Genomic DNA, 24,526 nt, shown 5'->3' on the forward strand with positions numbered 1-24,526 from the left:
CAGGCCTGTCTCAGCTGAGGACGGTGACCCTGGAGCCGCGCCGGCGCCTGGAGCTGCTGCCCCGCGGCTGCCCGGACAGCTGCAGCCCGGCTCGCTGGGCCCTCAGGATAGGGTCACAGGGAGGCGCAAGCGGTGAGGGTCGGGCAAGCCCCCGCCGATTCCTTGTTTCCCAGCGAGGCTTCTAGCCAGGCGTGAGGAGCACCGAAAATATAGGGCGGCTGTTCACTAAAATCTGGGGCTCCCATTCCAGAAAGGCTCGTGTCAAGTCGACATCTTAGGAACTTCCCCAGGGCTGCGGAGGCGGGAGATGGCGGCGAGGAAGCCTCTTGCATGGAGCCACACTGCCATCTGCTGGCCATCGTTCGGCACTGCAGCCTCAGCTACCTCGGCCGGCCTGAGTTTTGGGAGCCCCCGGCTAGCCCACTGCACTCCATTCCCAGAGGAGGGGCGAGGGCCTAGGTCCTGGGGAGTCTGCGTGGAGCCCGGAATCTACTGCAGAGGAGGCAATGCCAATAAAAGAGCTGTTTCCGCAGTCGCTTTTTCGGCGGCAGACAGAACAAATGAACAAATGAAAGGGCTTTGGTGGAATATCCTAATTAGGGCTGGACAGTTGTAAACTCATTAAGGGACGAATTCCAGACAGTTCGCAGACCCGGCCTTTATGGCACACTCTTACTGCCTATTCTTTGAAGTTCCTTCTGTCTACAACAACAGAGGGCGTCCCAGCCTGGCGGCGGGGTGGGGGTGGGGGTAAGGAGACGCCTCATCCACCCGCGCCCTGGTTCCCCTTTTAAACTTAGAATACATCCAACTTTGCAGAAGTCGTGGAGTGGGGGAGGGGGAAGGGCGAGAGAAGCAAGGGGGTGGAAGCGAGGCCGAACCCTCCGGCCACATCTGGAAAGCGCTCAGGCCTCCGAAGTTGTGGCCGTTCCCCCGCAGTCCTTTACACCCCATAAACGGTAACAGCCCTCATTTTCTTTTATGGCGCTTCGGGGCTAGTCAGTTGCCTCAGCCCTGCCTCTGTTAGGACTTGTGCTTGGGAGGGGCTTGCAGTGCAGGACCCAAATTCTCTCGGGCCAGGCTGGCAGAACGCCGCGGGGGAGGTCGGCGAGCGGTACGAGGATGCAGGGCTTTGTTCCTTTGCAAGCTCCCAAAATGTTTGCCTGCATGGCCGCGTTGGGCCGGTGGGGCTCCTATTTCCCTCTTCAGAGCCTGCTTAGAAGGCGGTCCCCAGCTCTATCCTGCCACCTTCTCCCCCTTTTCCCCACCAAACTAACGAAGACCCAGGTTTGGAAATTTTCTCGGGGGCACCAAGGTGAAATTGTCGTTTTTCCACCGCTACTGGCCAGCCCAGCCCAGCTTCTCAGGGGCTTCTCGGCCGTCCCGCACATAGACACAAGGCCGGGAGCCTGGTTCCGTCGCCAGGCAGCTGGCCTGTTTGGGAGAGCTTAGCTCGGCGGACTGGTTGTGGCAGGTCCCGCTCCTGAAAGCCAGCCAGAGGCAAAATTGGGGCTCTTTCTCCCCATCCCAGCCCGCCCCTACCCAGAGACTCTACACAGGCTCCCCTGCCCAGAGAAGAAGGTGCAAAGAGCAGACCCGCAAAAAATAGAAAAGAATCAATATATTTTATTTGGCAAAAAGTTAAATATCATCTCAACACAACAATTTGGTCAGTAGGCCTTGAGGTAACTATTGCAAAATATACAGTGTAGGTTCAGTCTGATGGAAACCCCAGATTCATCAAGGATACAAATCTACAGTAGCCCAGTGGCGGTTTCATAGTGTATAATTTATTATCAACAAAATTAACTCCGTTACAATCAGCATCCATTTCCTCTGATTAAAATTAAGCACAAACCCTAGGTAGTAACCTTCTGCACATATGTATAGCTCCGAATTTCCTCACTGTTTGTCTGGTGCAAAAACAATATTCAAGCTTGTCTGATTATGCATATTTTCTTTAATTATATAGATTATATATACAATAGACAAGACAAGACTACAGATCATGGAAAGACGAAAATGCCCGCATTTTTAATGTGGAAAAAACGATGAATCTATGCATCCCCGAGAACACTTTAAAAAAAAATCTTTTTTATTTCACTGGGAAATCCTTACAGCTAGTTTACAATCATAGGTTACAGAAGACATATTCCACTACAGAGCTATACTCTATGCAACTGTTTTTTCCCCTCATAAACAACCTGAGTTCAAATTGAATTCTATCTTCCACAATCACAACGGGTGCATCACCCAGTACACAGAAGTTTGAGTCACAAAACATAATTACCACAATAAAACACAGTGTTCAAGTATCTTGGCAGAGCAATCTGCCACACAAACAGCAAATTAAATTAACTACACAGACTAAAAACTATACAGCCTACCATCAACAGTTGTGCATTATAAAAAGGTAGTTTCTTTCCTTTCCTTTTAAGTCAGGAACAGGTAGATTTTTAAAAATATATACAAGGTAGCACACACATCTATCAGCACTAATGCCCCCCCCCCCTTTTTTTTCTTATGGAAAATGGAAAGCTTACAATACCTCCTCCATCAAAGCGGCAGGCCTATGAGCCAGCCTGAACAGGGTTTGCCTTGGGGGAGATGTGGCCTGAGGTTTAGAGCCGCTTTGTGCGGGGATGGTGGAGGCTAGGGTGGCGGTGAGAGAAGGAAGAAGGCGGAAGGGGAACGGGCAGTTCTCTTTCTCTCTAGCTCACCCTTTTTTCTAAATAAACCCAAATGGCATCACTCGTCTTTTGCTCGGTCTTTGTTGATTTTCTTCATTTTCATCCTGCGGTTCTGGAACCAGATCTTGACCTGCCTCTCGGTGAGGTTGAGCAGTCGGGCCACCTCGTACCTGCGGTCCCTGGTGAGGTACATGTTGAACAGAAACTCTTTCTCCAGTTCCAGGGTCTGGTGTTTTGTATAGGGGCAGCGCTTTTTCCGAGTGGAGCGCGCATGAAGCCAGTTGGCCGCTGGGTTATCTGTGGAGAAGAGAAACACTGGGTTTAGGAGGAGGAGACGCACACCCTGCTGGGGGCAAAGGAACCTCCTGGGTGGGGTCTCTGGCCAAAGTGCAGAGCTCTGCTGAATTGGTTAGGAAAGGCAGTCAGGCCTCGGACACAATGGAACCCTGGCAAACAGACGCACAGACGGTCACTTACGATTGCACGCAGTAAAACTTCAGCTCCCCCTCCCCTCCCAGACCCTCCTTTCTCCTTCCTCCCACTCCCGGAACGCTGTATAGAATGAAATTTGGAAACAGATCTCCTTGCCAGGCAGACGGAAAGCATGCTGCCTTGTGTCCTGTAGCAAGATTAGGATTCCTCTGTCCCGTTCACTGACTCGTCTTTCCTTCCCAACCTTTCTCTCTACGCTCCCACCCCCCACTCCTTATTTGACCTTCCTGGAAGGCCTTCGGAGCTGGGCATGCCGTCAGGGCGCCCCAAGGCCGTTGATCAAGTCTGTGGCTTATTTGAATAATCTGGCATGGGGACCCTTGTGGCCCGGGTCGCTCGCGCCTTATCTTGGCAGGATTTACGCCGCCACTGGCCGAAGGCAAGAAGTGGAAGGAAATCGGCCGTCTCCCCCAGCGTCCCGGCTCCGGCTGCCCTGGCTGCCGCCGCTCACGGACAATCTAGTTGCATAGAAGGCTCTCTGGGCTGCATTTCTTTCGAAGAACGGCCCAAAGTATCTCGGTTCTGGGCCCGGGCAGCCAAAGAGAGGGGCCGCCAGTCTTGGCTCGGCCCGAAGTGCCCGCCCCGCCCCCTGTCGCTGCAGCAGCAGGCTCCTCTCCTGTAGCCCTGCGGGCCGCTCTTCACGGCTCTCCGGACTTGGGGCCCCATCTGAGGCGTTCCAAACACCAACTTCTGGCTCCTGGCCCCAACTCCAGAGGCTCCTAGCGAAGACGAAGACAGGCTCGAGAGAAAGCTGGCGGGCCAGCAGATCCGGGAGGCCGGCATGGAGGCGGCGGTGGCGGCTGATTTGAAGGGAGGAGACACTTACTGGGATCGATGGGGGGCTTGTCTCCGCCGCTCTCATTCTCAGCATTGTTTTCGGAGAAGGCGCCTTCGCTGGGTTGTTTTTCTCTATCAACTGGAGGAGAACCACAAGCATAGTCAGTCAGGGACAAAGTGTGAGTGTCAAGCGTGGGACAGTCACCCCTTCTGGCCGACAGTGGTTCAGGTTTAATGCCATAAGGCCGGCTGGAGGGCAAGCCCGCGAAGGATAGCGCACCGGGCGTGGGCTCCAGCCAGGAGCGCATATACCTGCCGTCCGGCGCCGCCGCCGCCACGGGCGCCTGGGGGTGCACGTAGGGGTGGTGGTGATGGTGGTGGTACACCGCAGCGGGTACAGCGTTGGCGCCCGCCGCGTGCACCGGGTTCCACGAGGCGCCGAACACTGCTGCCTTGGACTGGAAGCTGCACGGGCTGAAGTCAGGGTGCTCAGCCAGCGTCGCCGCCTGCCGGGGGGGCTGGCCCAGGGTCCCCGGCGCATAGCGGCCAGCGCTCAGCTCATCGGCGGCGTCGGCGCCCAGCAGGAAAGAGTCCACGTAGTAGTTGCCCAGGGCCCCAGTGGTGGCCATCGCCGTGCCCAGCGCCTGGCCGGCCCGGCCCGACCCACGGAAATTATGAAACTGCAGATTTCATGTAACAACTTGGTGGCACCAGGGGGGGAAGTACAGTCACCTAATAAGTTGCCGGCGCCTGCGCCCCCATTGGCCGTGCGCGTCACGTGCCCGCCCAGCAGAACAATAACGCGTAAATCACTCCGCACGCTATTAATGGCCCAGTGTTTTGCAGTCATAATTTTTATAGCAAAAGCCATATGTTTTTATGTAAAGGGATCGTGCCGCTCTACGATCGGGTTTGTTTTAATTGTGGCCAACGAAGATTAAAAGATCAAATCTAGCCTTGCCTCTGTACTCCCCCGCTCCCCCCGCTCCATACACACACTTCTTAAGCGGACTATTTTATATCACAATTAATCACGCCATCAGGGAGGCGCGGGTCCCGCGTGCCAGTGCGGCCAGCGGAGCCCCTCACATAAAATTAGACAATAATTGAAGCCATAAAAAAGCAGCCAAATCGCATTCTCGCTCTACTGTATTTAAATCTATATTTATGATATTTCATAAGGAGTTATTGTTTCAGAAGCCACACAGGCTGGCGGGAAGTCTGGAACGACCAACAGATTCGTTTGCCTCGCCCTGGCTCCCAGCAGTAAAAATTTACGAGGACTTGGAAAGGTTAGACTGTTGTGTTTGGTTGGCGAGCTCCCTGTAAATAATCCCTGCGGTCCCCGGGAGAGGCGAGGAGTTTACCCCTGGCCGCCTGCGAAAAGTCAAATTCAACGCAGGATCCGTCCCAAACGGAGCAGCCGCCGGCCCTACCAGGGCACTCCAGGCAGGGACTGGTCGCTCAGGGAGTACCGCGGGTGTAAGTCCCCACAGCTACCCGCCTGGAGCGAGGGGCGCACGAGCAGTCCTTAAATTCACCTTTGCTGCCAGGACCCCACTGAGGAGCTGGCCAGGAGGGAGCGGCCAGTCGCCCCCAGGGCGAAGCGTTTGAGGGCCTGGTTGGTTGTGTGGGGCGCTCGGCCCCCGGCCGTCGACCCCACGCAAACGCGCGCCCAGCCCACCCTTCTCATCAGCTGGAAATCAGGATTCCCAGGCGCAGGCGGCTGGCGACCCAGCCCTGTGTTCCAGCCTCAGAGGCTCTAACCCTGAGCGCTGCAAGCCTAGTTGAGCTCCCTGAATCCCACCTGGGAAAAAAAAATACTTCAAGTGGCATCAATGGAAGGAGAGTCCGGCTTGGGAAAAGGCAGCCTCGCCTGAGACCCCGCGGCTCCGGCGGCTGGGAGGCCCGCACCGATGTGGCCTGTCCCGGGGCCGTGTGAGCCTTTCAGGGCTCCTTCCTCTCTTTCCAGCTACTACTCCGGGCCTCGCCTTGGTTACCTACGGACCCGGCGACTCGGCGGAGAGGTACAAGGCCCAAAGAGAGGCAACCACAGCTCAAGGCCAGGGCTGGAAATTAGAACGGGAAGGGGCACAAGGGCATCAACTCCAGTCCCATTCCTGGGCCTGGCCACATTGGGGAAGTTTATTTCTCACCCATTGCAGGTAAATTAAAAGGTCACAGGCACTCTGTTAATTGGAAGGAAACTCCCCCCCACCCCCAATTCCTAACAGAAAGCGGCGACTCCTAGAAAAGGGGTAATCAAATTCACGTGTGGATACTGGGCCTGCAACAGTGTGTTTTTCATTAGCCCACTTCCCTGACGGCGAGGCTGGCGGACTCGGGCGCTTCCCTCCCTCTCTTTCTTTTTTGCCTTCATCCTTACCAGCAGTTCCAGTAATCCCCCCCAAACACCCTGACACACTTCGGGCTGGGACTCCCATATACCAGCGAGGTTGCCAAGCCGGGCGGATACTGACTGGGTGCCCCTTGCTGCACCCACGCCTGGAAAAGGGAAGCGGCCGACACAATGAACCCCGTCCTGTCCGCCTCATCTCCCTCCCTCTAATATTTTCCTTGCCCTATAAATTCCTCTAGGTCATGCCCACCCCCACCACAGTCCACCGTGTCCTAAATACCCCGCAGTCTGCCAGGCCTCTGAGATTTTCATTTAAAAAATTAACCCTGGAGGAAACCCTGGCTCCTAATTTTAAGTGTCTGCAAATGGGCTGGGCATGTCTGGCTGCCTTTTCCACTTTTTATACCAGAGAAGACACTGATTATTTTAGTATTTTTTAAGTAAAAAAGCTGTTCCTTTAAACAGCCTTAGCCTCAAAATAAGAGAATTACTGAACAATTAGCAGGCCTTGAGTGTTAAGCAGATGTTACTGGTGCCTAGAAAGAGAAGAAAAATCAGAAAACCAATATTGTCTCCCTTCAGCCCAAAGGTTTGGAGCCAGAATATTCAGACTTTTTTGTCTGCTTTTATTTTGGAAGTTAAAGAGATTGTGTATCATAAAGAAATAGTAAATGACTATAATTTAAAACCACCCCTTCTCGACTGAGATTTCTAAAACTGTGATCTCTGAAATTAATAAATACTCTGGTCCAGAAAATGGCACGGAGGAGTTGAAGGAAATGGGGTATGCGATCCTTTCAGACAGGAGGCCGGTGGCTGTGCAACGGAACAGTTCCTGAGCCTCCAGTCCAGGCAGGGAAGGGAAACAGCTCTGTGGGCACGAATCTGTAACTCTGTGTGTTGGGGCTAGGGAGAGATAGTTTGTTTTCTGTTTTCGGGAGTGAAAATGGTCAGACTGGCTCCCATCTGTAGACTACAAGTTGGAACGATGACCCAAGTTTTTATCAACGGTTCTGGAATTTGGGATTCTTTCTGCCCATCTGAAACATACTGGCTCTTGTAAGGGTCCCCTTCTCCAGTACCCAGCGGCACAAAGGTGCCGTATGGAACATATTTTGTACCTAATAGAAGCCACTAGCAAGCGAGCAGTCAAGCTTTGCCCTAGCCAGTCTTCCTCAATGCGGTCAAACCCCAAGCTGTGACCGGCAGGCCGGGAAGAGCTGGCTAAGAGCTTCCCAGAGAATGGCCAGGCTCCAGCGAGGCTGGTTGGGCCTCAGCTCCAGTTCCCAGTGAGGCTAGCAAAGGCCTCCCTGCCCTCGATATGGGCACACAAAGCTGCAGGGAATGCCCCCTAATCAGATCTCCTAGTCAGCCTTTAGCGACAGGCGGAGAAGAAACGCAAGACCGCCGCCATCCGGTCGTGATCATAACCGAGGCCTTGTCTGCACAGTAACACACCAGGCCCAAACCCACCGCCCTCGGCAGCTGCCCCACGCGGGCCGTTCCTCAGCAGACTTCCCAACCTCTACTTGAGCCGCAGAGGAAAGTGAAACTCCCTAGGCTCTCCTGAAGCCAGCCCTGAGCCTCTCCCCAAGGATGCTTTGGGAAGGAGATAAGGAGGTGAGATAGAATCTGGCAGAGATGGAAAATGAAAAAAAGACAAATGGAAGAAAAGAAAGCAGGAAGGAGCAAAGGAAAGAAGAAAAAAGAAAGAAGGGATAAAAGAGGAAGGGAAGAGAGGGAAAAGAAGGAAGAAAAGAGAAAGAAGTGACTCCTAGCAGAGGCCAGGCTTACAGAGAGAAGGGTAAGTGACAAGGCCAGGATCCCAACCTCTGCCTGCCCTATCTTCCTAGTCCAGCCTGAGTCTCCACTGGAAGAAGAATCTTTCCTGAGCTCACACCCGGGCCTGGTGTGTGTGTGTGTTCCAGCCTTACAAGAGACTGGCAGGAGGTCCCTGGGCAGGCACAGGCCTCAAGTGGGGGAGGCTCAGGATGGAAGTGTGCGCCCCTGACCTTGAATGGCCCAAGGCCCAGAATTCCTACCACGCCCCCGGCGTCCGCGAAGTAGCAGCCAACCTGACCCTACCTGCTGTGGGCCAGGTGGAGGTGTGTGGTGGAAGGGGAAAGCCGGCCGGCTGGCAGAGCGCTACGGAGAAAGACACAAGGCTCCTGCGCAGGGAAAGCCGAGGATGCCACCGTAGGCCTGGCACGACCAGGGCCGTGATGCCCCGCCCGGCCCGACCCCAGCGCGCAGAGTACCTGGAGACGATTTCAACTGAAGTAATGAAGGCAGTGTCGTGCTGTCGAGAGAAAGGTGGATCCCAACAACAGGAAACTACCTAAATCACCGACCAGTTCTGGTGCTGCCCGCGCAGGGCTGCCTCGCCCGCCGCTGACGCCGCCGCCGCCGCCGCTGCCGCCGCCGCCGCAGCCGCCGCCGCCGCCGCCAAGGAGAGAACCCTGCGATCGCGCCCGGCCCAGCGCAGCCCCTAGGCAACCTGCGCCCGCCGCTGCAACGGAATGCCCCAGGCCGCCGCAAATGCGTCACTGAAGGGGAAGCCACAGGCCCCAGTAAGGTATGCCTTGGAGGGAGAGGGAGGAAAAGAGAGCGAGGAAAGGCAGGGAGAGAGGAATAAAGGCGGGGAGCAGGCGAGACGAGAGTAGCTCCGAGGAGCAGTGTGCACGCTGCTTTCCCAAATCTTGCAGCCCAGCGAGCCGGCGCCAAGCGGCGGTAGCCGTGTAAGGCTCGAAAGCGCCAGGGACGGTACAGAGTCCCGCTCCCTGTCTGGCCCCGGCCTCCCGCCGCTCGCTCTCCCGCCTCTGCCTCCTAGCTGCCCTCCCGCCGGGGAGCGCGCTCCCGCGCCCCCTCCCCCTAGCGGCCCCCCCCCCCAGTCCCCCCCACACACAACTCTGGCCAGCAGGAAACGCGTGGCCCTACGGAGGGCCGCCAGGTGGGGGAGGCCGTACTGGGGGAGGGGGCGGCCCCCATGCCGCCCAGCCCGGGTCCACCTAACGGCTGCCTCCAGCGGCTAGGGATGCGCTGTGGGCCAGGCCTGCTCCCCGATTCAGATTGAGGGTCATCTGAGACTCAGACACCCGCAAAATAACCGGCCTCTGCAAGCCTCCCTGGGGCTCCCGAAAGAAATCCTGTTTGGCTTCCTCTGTCTATGCAGCTCCCCTCTCAACTGAAATCACTGGTCCAAGACAGCCACAATCCAGATATACTAGCAAGCCATAAAACTGAACAAAAGCCGACAAACCTTACGGCACCAGGGCTATAGGGCCCAGACAAATTACGACCGTCTAGGTAATATTTAAATAGATGCCTAAAGTAATTGCAGGGGGCTCGGGTTAGTCCTCCTGTTGTAAAAGTGGTGAACGGGATAAAGTGGAAGGTGAAGATAAGAAGTCAAAAAAGAGGTAAAATTAAAAAGCTTCATTCCACAGCTTTTATTCTATAAGAACATAAACATCGTCTTTTTCCACGCACAGCAGCAATACAATATTAATTTATTCTGATTTAAGATTAGAAGTAAATAGAGCTAGAACTAACATTTATAATAACGATAGAATGCATTTGCTTAAAACAAGATTGGCAATTCTTCATAATAATAGACATTTATACAGATTTGTATTTATAGTTTTTTTTCTTTTTCTGCATCTACAGGTTTGACCCTTTTATGCATGTAACTTCACAGTATAAAGGAAATCCAAACAATGTCTCCCTTCTCTAGTTTATTCTAGTTACCCCAGTCCTCTTAGGCGTCTGTGAATTTCAGAAAGCAAAAATAAAAATTAAAAAAAAAACTTTTTGTTCAAGGCAATTTTTAAAAAACAACTTCACAAGATAGGGAGAATTGTGGTGTGCTTGTCGCATGTTACCAGTGGTAACAATTTTAATGACAAAAAATCCACTAATTCCAAATGTATAAACAAAACTACATTATTTATCTACAGCCAGAAGGATATGGAAATTTAGAGGTAAATGAAACATTTTAGTCAAGCAATTTGTAAGACCTTACAGAGACTGGAAAAGAAGTCCCCTTCTGTTGGTAATTCTTATTTTTTTTTTTTTCTTTTTAAAGCTGGGATATCTTACAGAGGAAGGAAAAATTACTCTTTTCTACTTTCTTTCTTACTTTTTAAATCAGCCAAAGTCAAGCCCGTTTGCCAACCTGCATGTCCATGCCTGTAAGCCCTTCCCTTGGCCAAGGAAGAAAGGAAGAAAGAAAAAAGAAACCCAGGGGCCTGTATCCCCTGATTAAACACAGCACAGCACTCCAGGCAGACATGCCCGGTGGCGGCTCCTTGCACCATTGACCTCAGGCCAGACACCTCAGCGCCAACAATGGGACCTCGGCCTTCCGGCTAGGTTTGCCCCAGGCTGGGCAGGAAACCAGCTCGGCCGAACACAGGGGCCATTTCAAGCAGTAGGACCCCAAGACAGCAAACCCAGCTCAGTCACGACTTGACACTTAGGACAATATCTATCTCTATAGAATTTTAGCACGATATGGCTTTTTCCCCCAGAAAACAACAAATAAACCAGCACCAAGCAAACACAAAGAAACAAAAAGTCAGAACAAACCAGCCCTGCACAGACGTAACGGCCCAGGAGATGGCGAGTGTGGGAGGGAAGAACAGGGCTCCAGCACAGGTGCGAGTTCCTGGGCAAAGGCTGAAGACAGAGGGAAGGGACCAGCGCTCGGGAAGTGAAAAAACCGCGTCGCCTGGAGATTCATCAGGAAAAATTAAAATTGGCTGTGAGCTCCCGAATCCGGTTTTCTCGATTCATTTTCTTCAGTTTCATCCTGCGGTTCTGAAACCAGATTTTCACTTGTCTGTCCGTGAGGTGGACGCTGCGGCTAATCTCTAGGCGCCGCTCTCGAGTAAGGTACATGTTGAACAGAAACTCCTTCTCCAGCTCCAGTGTCTGGTGCTTCGTGTAGGGGCAGCGCTTCTTCCGACCACTCTTTGCAGTGAGCCAGTTGGCTGCGTTTTCACCTTTGGAATTGCCTGGCATGTAAAAGAATAAAGAGGGGATGATTAAGTCGAGGCCACACGGGCTGCCCGCGGCGGTGAATCACCTCCGTTTCTCCCATAAGAGAGATGTCCCAAGTCACAGAGAAGAGAGTCGTGCCCCCGTTTTTGGCTTGCTGAGAGCAAGCAGTTCCTCCAAAAGTCATGACAAAAATCGAGTGGGCCTTCAATCTACATGACCCTTCCAATTTACATTTCCCCCACTTTCCCAAACACCTGTTTTAGCATTAAGCCATAGATGCTTGCAGAAGGAAAGGCCTGGGAGGGCAGACTGTACATCTTGAACTTAACGCTTTTCTTTGCTTCTTGCCATATGGCAGACAAGCATTTCCTGTAGCCCCCAGGCTAGGAGCGCGGGGTGCTTACTTGGAAGGAGGGCCAGGCAGCTTGGCTGTCACACCCCAGGGCCCTGATTGCCCAAGACTCGATAAGGAGAGAAAGAAGGGCATCATTGGTCCAATGGGGAAAAGGAGGAAAAACCTATTCGGGGGTCCAGGGCCCTCCCTCAAGTTTCTCCAGGAGCCAGGGGTAGATAGCTGGGCGATTCCGAGGTCCAGGGGAAGCGAAATGTCCCTTCTCTGGCTCTCAGATCAGGGCCCCCAGCTTCCAGGCTGGATTTGCCTTTTCTTTTTCCCGCAACGAAGATTCCCGCCCCTCAGCAACTTTGAAAAAAGCATGGGGGATCGTAAACTCGAACTTCGCCGGTTAATGGGCTTATTTATTGGCGCTGGCGGCTGCTTATTTTGGATGCCTTACAAACATCCGCGCTATCTGCGGGCGAGCTACTTTCCCTCCCTCCCCCTCCCCCCGTGTGGGCCGCGCCGCGAAGGCTGGGCAGGGACCAGGGCTCTGGGTGCTCCCGGCCACAGGGAAGAGCGCACAGGAGGGGGCCTGCTCGCTGGTGTCCTCGCCCCGAGTCAGGGGAAGCTGAGGCCAGCGCCGAGGACGTCTTGCTGTGGGGCGCTAAGCCGGACATGAATTTTACTGCGTCCCCACGCCCAAATATTAAAAAGCAAGTTCACAAGGTCAGCCTGCCTGCAGCTTGGGCCAAGGCCGGCCGGCTGCTGCGCGGGCTCCTAGTTCTCTGATCCTTCTCTTCCTTGCGTCTGCCTGTCTACCCGCCTGACTGCTGCTCTCTGCAGTCCTGCTTACCCAGGGAGTCCTTCTCCGGCGAGGCTTTGCTGCTCTCGGAAGGGGCCGGGGAGAGCTCCTCCGCGGCCGAGGACGACGCGTGCGCCTCCTCGTCGCACTGCGAGCCCCCACCGCTGCCGCAAGCCAGCGTCGGGGGCGGCGGCGAATCGAGGGCTCGCTCCTTCCGGGTCGCATCGGCCGAGCCGGAGGCTAGCGCCGGCGGCGGATCGAAGCCGCGCCCCGGGGGCTGCGCGGGGAACGGGCCGGCCCCGAGTTGCTGAGCGCCGCCGCCGCCGCTGCCATAGCCCTTGGCCGTGCCATAGGCCTGAGAAAGGCGGAAGTAGCCAGGCACTGGCACCCCGCTGGAGGCGCCCAGGACGCAGCCGTCGGGTGGCGGGCCCCGCGGGAAAGGAGCCAGTTCGGCAGCAGTGGCCGAGCCTTTGGGGCATTTGTCCGCCGAGTCGTAGAGGCAGTAGGAGTTCTCTTCTTTGATGTTCTGCGCGAAAGAGCACGAGGTGGCCTGAGGCGGGGGCTGGGGTGGTTGCGGCGGGGGCGGCGGCGGCTGCTGGGGCGGCGGTGGCGGCCCCTCAGGCGGCTCCATCCGGCAAGACCGGGGCCCGTCTAGCCACAGGTCTATGGGCGCGGGCCCGTAGCCGTGCACCCCGGGACCTAGACCCCCGCCACCGCCACCGCCGCCTGGCGACGCCGCCTCATTGCGCTTGCCGCCCAGCGCGGGGAAGAGCCCGCAGCTCTGCAGCCCGTAGGGCAGGTCGGCGGCGGGCGGCAGGTAGACCCCGCCGTGGGCGTAGTAACCGCCACCGCCGCCGCCCCCCGCGCCGCCACCACCGCCGCCCGCCTCGCCTCTGCCAGAGTTGATGAGCGAGTCGACCAAAAAAGAGTTCGCGGCGGGGCTCTCCGAGCATGACATTGTTGTGGGATAATTTGGCGAAGGGAGCAGATAGCCCTTTCTGGCTGACATTTCTTGTGCAAAACATGCTGAATACGATTAGCAATCCCCCCGCACCGCGGCGGGCGCCCGCAGCCAATCCCGAGCCAGAGTTTCCGCGCGACCACTCCCAGTTTGGTTTCGTAGGCGCGGGGCCGCTCTCCGAGGGCGCCCTCGAAGCCCGCTATTGATATAAATATGTAATCTGTATTGATGGGCCAGGAGACGCACGCCCGGCACCTTGGCCCGAAGGCCGGGAGCTGTGGGGGCTGCCCCAACGTGGCTGGTGGGGGGCCTGGCAACTGGGCTCGCCCCGCCCCTACCCGGACGTGAGCCCCATACCGGGGTCCGTTTGAAGCGCCCTTGGGCCCCGCACAGTTAACGAGTGGGGTGTTTATGGTGCGCGCCCAGTCTGCCTTGGGTGCTCACCATCCCTGTCGCAGAAGCTGCCACTAGTCCCCGGTGTACTCTGACCACTGGCCATGTCTGGGACTCACGCGTTTCCCATTCAGCTCTGGATCAGGAGCTGGCCCCTTGTCTGAATTCTGCATCCTCAAAATGACCTGGCCCTATGGCTGTCAAAAATCCTCAGAGTGTCAGGGGCCCAGAGTGAACTGGAAGCCAACTTGCCTCTACTTCCAGCATCCCACAGATTTTTCCTCAAAATGCAATGGTTGTTCCCTAGCCCCTAACCCCCAACACTTTTCTCCCCCAGTCCGTTGATCCAGTTAGGATGTTCTTCTGTGGTGTTGTGCTCATCTGGCTTGCCTTCTCTACAACTCCTGTCAGCGGACTTTGGTGGGCTGGCAGGACTGGGGGTGGGAAGCTGCTGTCAACCTTGACGGAAAGCCGGCCCCACTCCCACTCCCCAGGCCAGAACCAGGTCCAAGCATCCCCTCATCACGTAGGGAAGACTCTAAGCCCACAGTCATTTCAGGGAAGTAAAATGCTGGCCCTGGGGTCCTTGGCTGGACCAAAGTGAGAGACTTCAAGGGATGTGCCCGGTGTACACCTCTGCTGCCTTATGTTCCTGCTCTCCTGTTAGCTTTAGCACTCATACGCTCCTGGAGGCTACAACAAGAACCAGTGTCACTACACTCCTGCCTCTCTGTCCCCTCCCCTCTTCCCCTCCCTCCAATACCCTCAGCTAGGGCAGTCCTTGTTCCTGCAGTGTGTGCATTTTAACGAGGCCCCGGTGAGGAAATCCTTTCCCTGCAAGGCCGGGCTGGGCTCAGGGCCCTGTTATAAGAGCATGTGGAGGCCAGGCCCTTTGCTCAGCAGACTCAGGGGCTCTGTTTTAGCCAACTGGAAATGGCCGGCCTGGGGTGCTAGCCCCCAAGTGTGAGCCTCATGCTAGTCTCAGGAAATGCAACCTTTTCCGGGCAGATCCAGGGGAGCCCGGGAGGTCACTGCCTTGCCCCTGGCCTGTGGGCTACAGGTCTCCAGGATACTCCAGGCCGCCCGCCCCTCCGGCTCCACTCGGAGCTGGCATTGCTGAATGTCGGCATCCCAGGAAACAGACCGCTCAGGCCGCTGCCTTCAGCTGGGAAAGACTCTTGCATCCAGGTCATACGCGGCACTTTGCCTCCTTCCTCCCAATGTGAATCCAGCCCAAGGTGGAAGAGGAGCCTGAGAGGACCCCGAAAGCGCACGAGAGAGCTGGCTAGGTAGAGCTCCAGGTCTGGCTTCTGAGATTCAAGCAGCTGTGGTCGCTGCGGGCCATGGCTGCTCCGAGCTCCGCGCCCAGAAGGCCACGCCACCGCTAGCGCGGCGTTCCGGCCACTTCAACCTCGGCGCCCCACGGTGACCGGGCCTTGAGGACTGAGCATCAGGGTGCCGAGGAGGAGGATGGAGAGAAAAAGAGAGAGATAGAAGCAGAGACGGACAGAGGGAGAGAAAAGAGAGAGAGAAACAGGAGGGGAGAGAGCATAAGAAAACCAGTTCTCTCCAGCCTGACAGGGTCTTGAAGCCGCAGCAGCGGCTTAGAGGAATCAAGACCGAGGGATTAACTCTCCTTCGCTCTTTGCATGCTCCTGTGCCCAAGGCCAAGGCAAATTCTCTACCTGCTAGGCCCATGAGGCAGACAAACCTGAACGCAGAAAAGCTTCAGAGCACCGCAGCCAATGGCCCTATCTTTAGCTTCCTGGATCTGCCTTGTCCTTACCCTGCTCACCAGACGGGTGGAACTGGCTGGGACTGTTGCCCTTAGCAATGCCACCTGGAAATGCCACAGAGCTGGGGACTGCCTAGGAAGGAAGCTTTGCTCTTCAGCACTGCCCATGCCTCTCAGAAAAGCTGTGTCATTTGGGAAGTGGGTCGCAAGAGCATCGAGGTTTCCTCGAGGATAATGAGCCATAGCAGGTCAGTGGGCCAGGACTTGGGCCTAGAGTCATGCCTCTCCAGGCTAAATACAGAAAGCAGTTTCCCAGGCCAACATCTGGGAAGGTCCAGTATATGTTTGAGATAGTGGAGGCTATACAAATAAAATAAAAGACAATGATCTTAACTTATCTTTCCTAACCTTTTAGGGAGTCAGGACCCTTCTGGAAAATCTAAGTAAGTTTTGACTCATTCTGTGAAAAACGCATATTGTTATATTCCCACAATTTGACCCATCATTTCGAAGGAGTTCACACACCCCTTAGTCTTTTCCTTAGGTCCTCCAGAGTCCCCCAGTCTCCTGGGACTTGGGGGCCCTGCCAATTTGGCTGGTAAGACAAGCTGGGTGCCCTGTGGCAGACAGCTCAGGTCAGGGCCCTGTAGGGCAGCCAAATGGGCTTCTAGGCTGGATAGAATCCAGGGACCTGCACGTGCCAACCAAGGTTACAAAAGTCAGTTTGTACTGCATCTGCTACAAAAGGCTGCCTCAGCTGAAGAGTAGAGGAGCTGGAAGGCCTGCTATGGGCCTCGCAGGCCATGGCATTGGCACTTGGGTCTTCAGTGACCTTTTTGTGGTGAGCCAGATGTGTTTCTTTAGCATGACTTTTCCCCCTTGTAATAAACCAAACGGGATGTTGGGCTTGAGCTCTTTCTTGCTTTTAAAAAGAGTGTGTAAGCTCGTGTATGGCAGCCCCTCTCTGGCCCAGGACTGCCTTCCAACTCCCACCAGGGCTTGCTGAGCGGGAAACACAGCGAGACACTGTCCGTGAGCCGGCTGGCTGCAGGCGGGCCTGCTGCTGCTGGTTCAAATGAGAGGATACCAAAGCAGCAGAAGCTCAAGTTAAACGCCTCCCTGGCCCTCTCGGTTGGTCTCCTAGCCCCCAGCATCCGCGACCGATCCCCAAGGCTCCCATGCTCTCTAGACTTTAACACTGAAGTGTTAGGTTTCTCAATAAAATATTCCAGTTATTGAGCGCTTAGGCTTTCCTGAGATTCCCTACCCCAAGAGATTAAGAAAGCGATTCAATTGTAGTGTGGGTCGGCTTCCAAGCACTTTTCCTCCCTCGTGCTCGTTTGCCTTCTTTCTTTTTTGCCATTCTTCCCAACTACTAAATTTCTCCCTCTCCCTCAGGGTAACTTTGACCTAAATCTTCAGTGCCTGCTTGCCTCAACCAGGCCTTATGCAGCGGTTACACAGTCACCTCCAGAGCCCATGTTTAATTTAGGAGGAAATACTGCCCATTTCTACCTGGGTAATAGCCCGCCAGCCCTATGGGGCCAAAGTAAACACCAGGCCCATGGATTAAGGCCTTCGGCAAGGATCAGGCTGCAGTTCACTAGGTACTCCTTCTGAGTAGGCCCTTGTAAGCAATGAGAAATAAACTATTATGAAAAACAAGTTTCTAAAGAAAAAATACCAGGTCCTGAGATCGAAACTGCTGGTAAACAATTTGTTTCTGGAGGGCACTCTCAATGCTTTCAAGGCTCTGAATTATCCAGCGGTGGAGTTGGGCTGCAGCCCCACAGAGGAAAAATAAAGTCTGCTTTTACATATCTGGCTTTAGCAAAAAAATTTTTAAAAGATCAGAGCTTCTCAGATCCATGCATTTATGCATAGTTAGAAAATTTTTCCACAAGCAATGACGTTCTTTTCTGATTCATCTTTAAGAATGTCAACATTTTCAGGGATATTTGAGGTGTCTGTTTTGAATCTATCAGGTGCAATCTATTACTAAACAACATACTTCTAAAGTTTTTCTAAATCCAACCACTGAGATGGCCCCACCCCTCTTAGGGAAGCGTTGGGGCCTTTTCACACACCCTTTGAGTTGCAATATTCTTAGTTTTATTCATAATAAACCTCCTCTTGCCTTAGAACTGGAGGAGGCTCGGGCATTGTAGGGTGGGCTCCCGCTGCAGAGAGCAGCTCACTGGGTGAGCGCTCATTTCTTGCCTTGTTGCTTTGCTCCGGCATAGTTTGGGAGCCAGCCTTCAGCAAAGACTATGATAGGCAAAATTTACACAACAGGGAGTGCCTACTTTCTCTGGGATTCCCCCCACTCACCATGCACTGTATATTTGGGAAAAGAAAAAGATGTGGGAAACTAATGGAAAAATAGTATTAAAAAATAAATACAGGAGAAAGAGGGAATTTGAATCGGCCCTCCAAATGTAAGTGAATTTTTATCATTTAAAATGTGTTTGATGACAACTCCGATGGAGTGATTGCTCCGTCAAAATTTATCCTCAGCCCCAGCTTTAAAAAAAAAAGTGTTAGTATTTACCAATACATTTTTGCATATTTGCAAAATATCTTTTACAAAAGATCTAATTTTCACATGTAAGAAATTGCTGCAAAATCGCCAGGTTTATAACAGCGCACTCCAAGTATGCAATACAGAGACTTGTCTGGCACTTTCAAAAATCACATGCGACTTCTCCGAATTGGCCTTCTTCGGAACAAAGGTTTTCTCCAAGCTACTGGGCAGTCCTAGAGATGCACCTAGTAGGAAACCAGTGACCTCCAGGACGTCTGCCCCGGGAATGCGCTCGCCTTAGCGGCCGCAGACTTCTACCACCCCATTGTTTAGAATGGAAACTTTCTGTTTTCCTCAACCCCCGATCATCTCTCTCTCTCTTTTTTTTGCCGCTCCCACAGCCCCGTATCCCAGCACAGCTGGAACCCTTTCTGCTAGATACCTCTCATCCCTAGCCCATTCTATTCTGAATATTTCTACAAAAATCGAACGATTCGCCTTGGGTGAAATGCTAGCGCAAGGAAATAAAATTCCCAACTTTTCTGCTTAGGCCTCCCCCTGCTTTCCAACCTTCGGCAGCAATGGGGTGGGGGCTCCTTACCGCATCACCCCACAAACCCAGCCACGTTCCCGAGAACCCTGCTTAGACATCGGCCACCTTCCCACTCGCGCCCCACCAGACTGAAATTGCTAAACTTGTGGCCTCTTACCTTGACACATTTCCGAAATCACTGCCAAGGGGCAGCTGGCTTCTCCGCGCGGCGACGCTCGCGAGGCCTAGCGAATGCGCGTTGCTTTAAATTACAATACCAACCACTTCTTGAGGGTGAGCCCCCTTTTTCTGATACGAAGGGGAGCGGGACAAGTGAAATAATGTACCGTGCTGCTCTTAGTATCAGAAACGAACAAAGGCCAAGAATCACGCTGGGGTTCCCGGCTCCCCGGCGGCTTTGACATTGATCGGAAGTGCGCCATCTCGTGGCGGCTGCGCGCCTAGGTTGGGCCGGAGCTCCAGCCCCGAGCCGAGAGAGGGAAATCGGCTCCGGGCAGAGAGGGAGAGAGGAGAGGATGTGCCCAGCCCGCTGCTATTGAGATCTCATTTTTACATCTAAGAAATCGCTGCAAAACCCCAGCCGGGTTTATAGCAGCGCATTCCAAATATGCAAATTCGCCGGCCCGGGACGGGTTTACGACCGCATTGTCACAGCCATCAGAGGATGGGCTTTTATAGGGCTCAGAAATCAAACCCGCGCCCGCCCGCCGCCCGCCCGCGAGCAGTCCTCCTGACTAGACTCTCTCTAGCAACTTGAGAGACTTTGGTTAATCTTTAACCATCCCAAAGGAAGTCTTTCCCTAAACCCAGGCTTCCCAGCCCGCCCCCTCCCTGCCCCCCAGGAGGGCCCTTGTTCGTCTCTGCGTGTCTGCCTATCAACCTAGACATTCATCTCGGGGTCTGTCCCACTCCCCTTTCAGCTCGATTTCCCCAGTCGCGCCAGTTAGACAAACACACAAACAAATAAACAGAGTGGGGTCTGGGGCCTCTCTCCAAATGCGACCCTATCTGCTGCTCTGGCCCTGCCTGGGTGGCTGAAGAGAGGGTGGGGTGGGTAACAAAGGGCTCTGTCCTTTCAGCCCTTCTCCTCAAGGTTATGGGTGATGTCCAATTTTAAGGCAGAAGTTCAAAGGCAGCAAACAAAGAGGAAACCGGCATCCTTTTTTTTTTTCTTCTTTTTTCCCAAAGGGAAAAAACAGCCTCCGCTGGGAGTGGGGAGAAAGCACCCTTAGAGGCTCCTGGGAGTCTGCTCTGCCTTGGAACCCAGACCGGGCTTGCTGAAGCCTTCACAGGCCCCCGGACGGTCCCACTGTAGGCCTAGCGGTCCTGAGGTGAGCGAGGGCAGCCTGGGGTCTGACCTGTTGGCCACCTCAGGCCCCAAGGCCCTCTCCAGGGCTGAGGTCAGTCTGAGGGGATAAAGTCCATTATTCCAGGCCCTGAGATACCCCATCCCCAGGTCCCCGCTTCCCACAAGGACATAGCCAACCACCTTGGCTTCCTAAGCCTGGCTTCTATTGTAGCCAATTCCTGACTTAGTCACCTTCTCACCCTCTCAGGGGCCTGATAACTTGCCCCTCAACTAGGTAGGGCGTTTTTTTTGGGGGGGGTGGGGGAGGGGGGCAGACATTTGGCAGTAAAAGGCGATCAGGGAGAGGAATGTCACACCAGGATACTCCAATTTCCTTGTGTCTTTATTTTCCTTGTGTCCAGTTGCCTGTATACATGCTGCAACACACACGGTGGGTAAGAACCAGAATTGAGGACAGGCCAACACTCCCAGTACAAATGGAGCCAATAGACATTTCTTAATACAGGGAGGCAAAGGAGATTCAACGGGAGGGTGCCTGGCTTTCCCAGATGAGATCCCCAGTCTGGGCAGGCCGATTGCCTCTGAGCATTTCCCTAACACTTTCCAAATGTTGCAAGAGATTAAAAAGACCATTCTCAATACCTTTTCCACCCCCTCCAACACCCCAAAGGAAATCAACTAATGGCGAAGAAAGAAAGAAAGAAAGAAAGAAAGAAAGAAAGAAAGAAAGAAAGAAAGAAAGAAAGAAAGAAAGAAAGAAAGAAAGAAAGAAAGAAAGAAAAACAAAATTGGTTATGGTTCCTTTATTTACAAGTTTTTTGAACACCATCCCTGTATGAAGCATACATTCAAATATTCTTAGCAGTGAGCGAGTTTAACCGTGGAACACTGTAAACAGATAGAGCCTTTAAATATTTTCATCATCTCTTTTCCCCTCTACATTGCATCTTTTAAAATTCGCTTTGGTTCCTTCAGGGAAATATATATATATAATATAATATTTATCTTTTAAAATAATTCCACCTCACTCTCAGGCTCTTGGAAGGTCACCAGAAGCTTCCAAGCTCAGTTCAGGAGCCAATGAGGGTAGAGTGTGGTGCTGGAACCCGGTGTTTTGGGGGACTCAAGGCCCTCATAGCCAAAGCTGGAGACCTGCTGGCCAGGCCTGCTGCTCCGCAGCCAGACACTGAGCAAATCCAAGCTTCATTACATGTGGTGGAGAGTTTGCCAAACTGCTGCACTCCACAGCCATTTCCTGCAGAGATCTCAGGGGCCAGTGGCCTGGCTGCAGCTTCTTGGCTTTTCCTTATCTCCCACCTCAGGGAACAGTCCACTCTGCGACGAGGCTTTGGGCCTGAGTGGTAGGCTGGAACCAAGACCCTCTTTTGGTAGAAAGAAAAGCCAGGTGGGCTGTAGGAGGCGGTGGCTAGGAACTCAGGGCTGGATAAGTGTGGTGGGTGGCTAGGAGGAGTGGAAAGACACTGACGCCACCTGGAATCACAGATTTCTTTTCCCACAAGGATTTGCAGCCCTCTTCCACCTCATAGCCACCTCTAAGTCCAGCCGCCGCCGTTCACATTGGCTTTGGAAAGCAGCCTCATTCTGGGCACCTAGTAATCCTACCCCTTCCTCCTGCCCTTGTCCCCAAGCTGAACTGGTCTTGGAGAGCACACAGCTTTTTGACTCAGGGGTCCTGGGGGTGGGTAGGCTCCCAGTAGAGGGAGGATGTGGAGGGGTTAGCCTCCAAGGGGTCTGGCAGGGGGCCCAGTCCCCAGTGGAGACCACACCCAGCCCGCAGCTCTGCAGGCTCCAAGAGTGAACCACCAGGGGTCCCAAACCTGTCATTCTAGCTGATACACAGCTCTCAGAATCCAATGATTATTAGGAATCTTAACCACTGAGATCTTAATCAAGAGAGTCCCAGGCCGCCTCTTGTGGGGCTATCTCCATGCATCCCTCTCTTGCACACCTCTTTTCAAAAGTCACCATGTGGCTTGACCTTGTCAAGGGCAAAATCTGCATATTATCTCATGTGTATGAAGCCCCCCACCCAATTCCAGCCGCTGGAGCCTTAGAGGAGTGGATTCGCTGAGTAGTACTGTAAACGGTCTCTGTTAATTTTTTTTTCCTTCATTCTCCTGTTCTGAAACCAGATTTTGACTTGACGATCAGTGAGGTTGAGCATTCGGGACAGTTGCAGGCGCTTCTCTTTGTTGATGTAGACACTGAAGAAGAACTCCCGCTCCAGCTCTCGGATCTGGTACTTGGTATAGGGGCAGCGCTTTTTGCGGGTGCGTTGGCCACCTGTGGAGGGAGAAAAGGCAGGGGGTGAGTCAGGTGTGGGGCTGCAATCCACACCAGAGCCCATAGCTGAGGAGAAGGGCTGCCACAGGGACGGGTGGTCCAGCCCAAGCCCCGTCAAAGTCTCCCCAGGCCCCTGCCTTTAACGCTATGACTGCATGCTTGGAACCGTCGCAGTTGGAGGCTCAGCCACAGATAAAAGCCAGCTCCCTAGATAGGCCCCCGGGGAAGCCGCTCCCGCTGCCCCCAGAACAGAAAGGAGGGCTTCGCACAGCAACAGGCGAGTTTGCGCTGCCTAAGCCTCTTTGAAAGCAGCCGAGTGGGGGTTGCCGGCTGCTTCTCGCCGGCCAGACTAAACAAACAGCCGCCTGCGGACATTTCACCTTCCAGCACCTGGGCTGCCCCTTCCCAAGGCAGTAAAGGCGGCTCCAGTCCCAATCTTTCCAGGCTGCGGCCAAGACTGGGCAGTCGTTAACATCTGGGGCGGCTGCCGGGTCTTTGTCAGCCTGAGTCCTGGCCACCAGCTCCTGCCTCCCCAGCCAGCCTCCCGGCTCCCCCGAGGTGGGGAGGTGGCAGCGGAAGCCCCCTACCCTAGGCCTTCGCTGAGCACCACGGACATACAATACGGTCACCCTGCACACGCAGAGCAGCGGCGCTATCTTAGGTAGGGTGAAGGGAAAGGGGGCTTCCCGAAGCTGCGGGCAGGCTCTACTTGATCCCCCTTACAAAAAAAAAAAAAAAAAAAAAAGACCCACAAGACAAGAAAAAAAATCGCTTTTGACAGATTGAATAACAATTGTGAATAACATGCAGTTGGGCAGAAGGAGGCACGTAATTGCCACCACGCCAGAGGAAAATGGCTTCCTTTGGACAAAAAGGCCAACTTTGGGTTAATTTGTTTCTTTTAATATATTGCTGGAGCTAAGCGGGCTACTTTATCTGTTAAACGCGCTCCTAGCGCCGTCGTTAAACAGCGACGCCTTTGAATCCCGGCCGGACTGGAGTCCCGGCGCAACACATGGCTTTTATAAAAATCTCCGGATTACCTCGCTATCAAAGGCTCCCGAAGCCCTTGCAGGGGGAATTTACAGGCGCCCACCTCTGGCTTCCCAGCCCGGAGCTGGCCCCGAGCGGGGTCGAGCTGCCGGGCTTGGGAGCTGAGAAGGGAAAAAAGGGAAAAGAGGAGTTTTTTTTTTTTTTTTTTTTTGCAGGCATGCCTTGGCCGGTGGGTATTTCACGGCCAATTTCAGCACTCGCCACGTGATCCCGCCTTTTATAACAAAGTTTTGTTGGGGGAAACCTAAAGGCCCTTCATAAACCTTATATGCTTATAAAACAGCATATAAAAATTTAACAGCGGTGCTGCGCTAGATTTCCAACTCCCCTTTCATAAAGCGCAGGGCGCTGCCTTTATACGTACTGGAGCCGCCGGCCTTGTCCTCAGTGTGGCCGGAAGACGACTCTGGGCTGCTGCTGCTCTCGGGGCGCCGCCGCCGCTCTTTCTCCTCCGCCGCCGCCGCCGTCTCCCGGCAGCCGCCGCCGCCGCTGTCCGAACTTGAAGTTGCCGGCGCGCCCGTGGCTGCAGCCGCCGCCGCCGCGGAGGTCGCCGTGGCCGCCGGGGGCCCCTTCTCGGCGCTCTTGTCCCCGGGGTAGTCGGAGGAGGCGAGGTTTTCCGGGGTGCCGTAGGCTGTCTCGAAAAACTGGTCGAAAGCCTGTGGCAGGACGCCGTTCCTGCCCACGGTGCTATAGAAATTGGACGAGACAGCGGGGGTGGGGTGGTGGTAGACGTTGGCCGAGCTCTTGGCCAGCACGTCGCCAGGCACGCCGGCCGCGCTGGGCGCCTGCAGGCAGTCTCTGTGCACGAGCTCCTCCGCGGAGTAGCAGTGGGCCAGATTGCCGCGGGGGTGCCATTTAGTGGCGGGCTCAATGGCGTACTCTCTGAAGGTCACTTCGCGCACGGGTTGGACCTGGGGCAGGTTGGAGGAGTAGGAGTATGTCATTGGGCGCGAAGACGGGGTCTGGGGCAGAAAAGAAGGGAGGCTGGAGAAATCTGGACCCGAGACGTAGTAAGTACAACTTGGCAAATACATGTTAGAGGAGCAGGGACCACGCTCATCAAAATCCATCATTGGGCTACCTTGGGCTCTCCGCAGTAGCCGAGCTTAACATGATTCTCCACTGCAGCTGCCTCTTTGAAGCGGATCCGTGAAGTAGAAATTTGGAGACGTAAGCTGACGTGGAAATCTATCCCCATCCTTAGCAGGGAGGTGCTGGTCATGTGACCCGATGTTG

At 54.3% G+C, this 24,526-nt stretch overlaps 3 protein-coding genes across 3 annotated transcripts; all 3 read right to left on the reverse strand.

Moving 5' to 3' along the window:
- Positions 1-1,606: 1,606 nt before the first annotated feature.
- Positions 1,607-4,779, reverse strand: HOXA9 (homeobox A9). The gene is made up of 2 exons (XM_010388310.2): positions 4,009-4,779; positions 1,607-2,987 (listed from the first exon to the last, which is right to left on the reverse strand). Exons 1-2 carry the CDS (start codon positions 4,586-4,588, stop codon positions 2,749-2,751), a joined length of 819 nt encoding a protein of 272 aa, XP_010386612.1. The 5' UTR covers positions 4,589-4,779; the 3' UTR covers positions 1,607-2,748.
- A 4,959-nt stretch (positions 4,780-9,738) lies between these two features.
- Positions 9,739-13,475, reverse strand: HOXA10 (homeobox A10). The gene is made up of 2 exons (XM_010388309.2): positions 12,510-13,475; positions 9,739-11,333 (listed from the first exon to the last, which is right to left on the reverse strand). Exons 1-2 carry the CDS (start codon positions 13,465-13,467, stop codon positions 11,059-11,061), a joined length of 1,233 nt encoding a protein of 410 aa, XP_010386611.2. The 5' UTR covers positions 13,468-13,475; the 3' UTR covers positions 9,739-11,058.
- Positions 13,476-20,725: 7,250 nt separating this feature from the next.
- Positions 20,726-24,432, reverse strand: HOXA11 (homeobox A11). The gene is made up of 2 exons (XM_010388311.2): positions 23,655-24,432; positions 20,726-22,237 (listed from the first exon to the last, which is right to left on the reverse strand). Exons 1-2 carry the CDS (start codon positions 24,361-24,363, stop codon positions 22,005-22,007), a joined length of 942 nt encoding a protein of 313 aa, XP_010386613.1. The 5' UTR covers positions 24,364-24,432; the 3' UTR covers positions 20,726-22,004.
- Between the last annotated feature and the right edge of the window lie 94 nt (positions 24,433-24,526).

Source organism: Rhinopithecus roxellana, chromosome 6 (assembly GCF_007565055.1).
Source record: "Rhinopithecus roxellana isolate Shanxi Qingling chromosome 6, ASM756505v1, whole genome shotgun sequence".
Lineage (NCBI taxonomy): Eukaryota > Metazoa > Chordata > Mammalia > Primates > Cercopithecidae > Rhinopithecus > Rhinopithecus roxellana.